General features: G+C 41.7%; 1 protein-coding gene across 1 annotated transcript in view; it reads left to right on the top strand.

Moving 5' to 3' along the window:
* The first annotated feature begins 830 nt into the window (after positions 1-830).
* The window catches only part of wbp1lb (WW domain binding protein 1-like b), a 15,191-nt gene continuing 11,444 nt past the window's right edge, over positions 831-4,577 (top strand). The window contains exon 1 of the mRNA XM_031864525.1: positions 831-1,243. Coding sequence (XP_031720385.1) covers positions 1,157-1,243 — 87 coding nt within the window. The 5' untranslated portion in view covers positions 831-1,156. The remainder of the gene's footprint in view (positions 1,244-4,577) is intronic.

Below are 4,577 nucleotides of genomic sequence, written 5' to 3' on the forward strand. Positions count from 1 at the left end.
ATATATATATATATATATAGATATATCTATATATATATATATATATATATTATTGAGACAGGTTTGGCTAGCTGGATGACGTCATGCTAATAACTTATTTAGCTTTTTAAAACAACGGGACAGATCCAGCACGGACAGTTAGGGAGTGAGGGACATGAAGCACCTGCTGAGAAATGGATATATAGTTATAAATAAATAATTATATATACATATATGTGTGTGTGTGTTTTATATTATAGTGAATATTATTATATTATTATATGATATATATATTATTATATCATACTGAATTACCTGTGAGGGTGACTAAAATAAGATGTGTTATTTTATCAACGCGTATTAACGTGTTTATCAAAGTGTTATTTACTGCTTTTTTTCATGTTGGAATAAAGGTTAAATATTTAACTGCAAAGTAGTAATGCGTGTTTGATAATTTGATTAATTTAATTTTTTTGCATTAAATCATTCTGGGATGTTTGCTGAGATTGATTGGATGTGGCACAGCTCTACCTAGAACATGTTCCACCAGCCGCCACTGGTGGTATCAGATCTCTTCCCGTGTTTTCGTCATTTTATTACGATCACATTAGTTTACTTGTTTTTTACAGAGTAAACTTGCTTGTAGACTTGTGGCATACTGCATCACTTATCAGCCCTTTGGTACGAGGTCAATAAGTAATGAGGAAGGAGATGACTGTTCTCATAAACTAGAGAAGGGGAACCCAGGAAGACAACATGTCCATGCACGAGAGACGCACTGATCCGTGATTGGTCGATCTCCTCCCAGCTGGCCGGGCTGTCCAATCACGGTTCAGTCCGCAAAACCAGTGGCGATCCACGCAACCAAACGTTGCGCACATGGATCGGGTCGCGGTGACCACGCCACACCCAACGGACCGAGGCAGGGTGCATGTGCCGGAGGAACGGCTTGTGTAACAGCTGTATCAGCACAGTGGCACCGGCAGCAGCCAGTTGCGCCAGCGGCACCGCGCCTTCTTGAAATGCCCAGTACGCAGAGGAGGAGGCGGCGCATGCAGCGGCCTCTCAGCGCGACAGGGGCCGGCGAAATAGTTGAGGAGAATCGGTCACAGTTTTGTTGAACAACGGTGTTCGCATGCGTATGTTTCTGCCGAAGCTGTAGCTACTTTTGGGAGGAATGAGAGGCGTGTGTTCGGCTCTGACAATGGGATTGTTTTTGCACGCTATTGGCCCTATCACCCCCACCGAGCCCGCAGCAGAGAGGGTAAGTTGAGGCTGAGCAGTCAAAAACAAGGCTCTCTCTCTCGCTCTCTCTCGCTCTCTCTCGCTCTCTCTCTCTCTCACTGGGCTGTTAGCTAGCTAGTTACCCGGCTAAGTTAGCAAACTATACAGTTCTTGGCTTATTAAACATCAAGCCCTGTCCTTATTGCAGCAAACTACATCGGTTATGGTTTGATGTTGACTTAATTTAACTTGTACTGTGCTGTCAAGAAAGATGCTAGCATGCTGGCTGAGCTCGGTAGCTAGCTGCGACAGCTAACGCACCTAGCTAGCGTTTGTGAAGTAAAGGGACACTCTGTCAGGGCCTTGCTCTCTTTGTGTTGATGGTAAAGGTTTGACATTTTAGCCACAAGCGAGTTGCATAAACAAAAAAAGCAGTTATTCAGGTATGAATACAGGTACACATAACAACACGTATTGGTACAGGAGCCATGATTAAATCTCTGCCGGTAAAACAGTTCTGTTAGTTAATGAACATTATAGCTTTCCTCTGGTAGATGTTGTTCTCAGTGTGTTGACAGTGACATTATTATCATTTACATCTATTAAAGGACCCGGTCATCAAGTCACTTGGCAGTTTTATTCTTTCTAAAAATGAATATGTTTTATGGTATTTATTACAACGTATTGCTGTGTCAATATGTGGTGCAGAAACTGAAGCACAGTATCCAGGCTTTCTTCACACAGATGTGCACCTCTGCATGCAGATAATGATACAGTGTTCATGTGAGGATTCTTTGGGAATCAGAGTACAATTTTTACTTCTGAATGGACACATTACAACCAAGAGTCCACAAGTAACTGTTCAACTCCCTGTTTCAGTTTGAGTGAATTCACATTGCAACCTCTGAGGAGATAGAAGTTACAAGTGAGCTTTAAATAACTATCCCTTCTCAGAAATGATTGCACCTGCCAAGAGGGATGTTGTTTCTTTCTCAATCTCAGCAGTCTTACCTTCTTTGATGCTGCACGTTTAGGAGACGAGATGTGTTTGCAATGATGCATATTGTTGTTTGTCATGACTATATATTTGTATGTATAATTTGAGTGGGTGGATTGATGTAATTAGTCAGGGTCCAGTACTGTTCCTGATCCGCTAATTAAATGACATAAGTATGTTTAGTCAGCAATTATTCTTGGTCATGTGACAGTTCAGTGAAAACTGAGAGCATGCACAGGGCATCGAGGAGCACTAACATTGAGCCGTGTAGGTTTGTTTAGGACACGATGAGTATGAAAACTACAAAGTAAGTCTGATCTGTAACTGTGTCTTGAAGAGCAGCAGATTATGTTGTATCGAGGATGTTTGATTTACAGTAGCACGAGTAAAGAGATGCAGCAACAGCATTCGTGCATCTGCAGTTCTGATTACAGACTCGAATGCGTCAGAACTACTTTTTCATGAGCTAGGCTAAATAGATTTATTTGTCATCCCATTTGTTGTGAGAAAGTAGGGGGGAAAGTTATCAGTTATTACACCCGTATCAGCACTTAATCAGTCCTTTCATATACGAGATGCCACCCTGTTTGTTTTATCAGTAGTCTATGTGCTACAATACCTCTGAAGGTTCACATCAGTGCTGATGGTTTCAGTTCCTCTGCTGTCCAAGAGTCCTGCAAAGACATCAAGACACAAAGAGTCACACACTTTTGGACTAAATTGGGTTTCTACTTAAAAAAATCCAGTTATAATTGTTGACATGTGCGGTATCACACGCAGTGTCTGTATCTGTTATTTATCAAACCACAGAGTTATGAAACGCATATTTGCAGGCGGTTAGTTGTCATTACTTCGGTATGTCATTTGTTGGAGCATGTAAGGCCGACGGCCCTCGGGCTGCTGGGAGACGATAGTTCCATCATGTGGCCCTGAGCTATATCTGCTATTTGCATTCACCCCTCTAGGATTTCACACAATACAGAGTCAGCTGTATTTTATCTGTGTCACAGTATTATTGTAACCAGGGATCGCTTGTATCTGTCCCACTTTCTGATTAACTGTCTTCATTAGCTCTGTTCTCATCAGCAGCTCACAGCATGAATGATCCACTCCCCTGTACAATCGGTGTACTATTTTAGTCCCATTCATTCTCCAAAACAAACACCTTTAGTGAGCGTGAAAGTCAGTTTTCAGGGGCTGTGTCTCTTTACGTAACTGTTTATCGCACCTATAACAAACAAACGTCTGTTATTTGTGTTTTTTTTACCGATACTTTGACTAAGAGTTTGTAAAGCTGAGTTAACTACAGTCATGAAAGCCAGGGACCCATGTCACCCTCCACCACACACACACTCGCCTTACACGCATAAATATTGTTTTATTTTGTCTCATTTCTTAATCCATTTTCAAATTTGATGTTTGTACATTCGTGCTTTCATATAATACCGCTTAGTGCAAAAATCACCTGTTTTAAAACTCTCCTTTTAATCACATAAACCTTCTGAAAGGATCAGCGTCATTCATTCATTAAAATCCTCAATGTTAATAAGACATTCATGGCAAAAAACAATCTTTGTGAAATTTAAGTTGCGGTTATCCTGCCGTCTTGATGACTGTGAAACGGCACCTTTCTTTGTTGCAGGACACAATACTAAATAAGGGGTCAGCGAGGTTTTTACGTGCATCAGCTAACGTGCCAAATCCTGCAGGCCTCTTCTAAGTGGATCAACTGTAACTGTGCCGTCAGAGTTCACTAAGAACCGTTGCCACTTATCTCCAGTAACAGTAGTCGATCATCACCGGGGGATATTTTGAACTGTTCTCATCGTCCGTTCATTTCAACAGCTTCTCATTACGAAGGTTGATTATTTTCTAACGGAGCAATCATTTCTGGGACGGTAACCAAATCTCCCGTTAATCCGGTAGCGTAGCATTAAAGAGGTGGATGGTTTCTTTGTTGCCTGTTTGGATGGGAGACGGAGGAATCTAGTCCGTCCAGGTTCTTTACCTTAGTCTCCTACATTCTGTTCAGGGTCAGCTGTTTGACATTCTATCGCCTCACTTTTCCTGCCACACAACACTTTGTCTTTATGAAGACCGGTTAACAAAAGCTGGAGCCCTTTCACACTTGTCTTTATGCAGCACAAGGACCCAAACAAACTAGATGCTTATCGGTATTAAATAGCAAACAGGGCTCAGCCTGCTAAGTGGAGAGCATATGGTGGAGCTGGTGAGTCAGTGAAAACAGCTGAAGTTATCACAGACAAAGTGGAGGAACAGAACATAATAAGTTTATCACACAGTCAATTAAATTCCTCTATGTTGGGGCGGTGTGTGTGTGTGTGTGTGTGTGTGTGTGTGTGTGTGTGTGTGTGTG

Source organism: Anarrhichthys ocellatus, unplaced genomic scaffold, assembly GCF_004355925.1.
Source record: "Anarrhichthys ocellatus isolate YVR2014 unplaced genomic scaffold, GSC_Weel_1.0 scaffold31, whole genome shotgun sequence".
NCBI lineage: Eukaryota > Metazoa > Chordata > Actinopteri > Perciformes > Anarhichadidae > Anarrhichthys > Anarrhichthys ocellatus.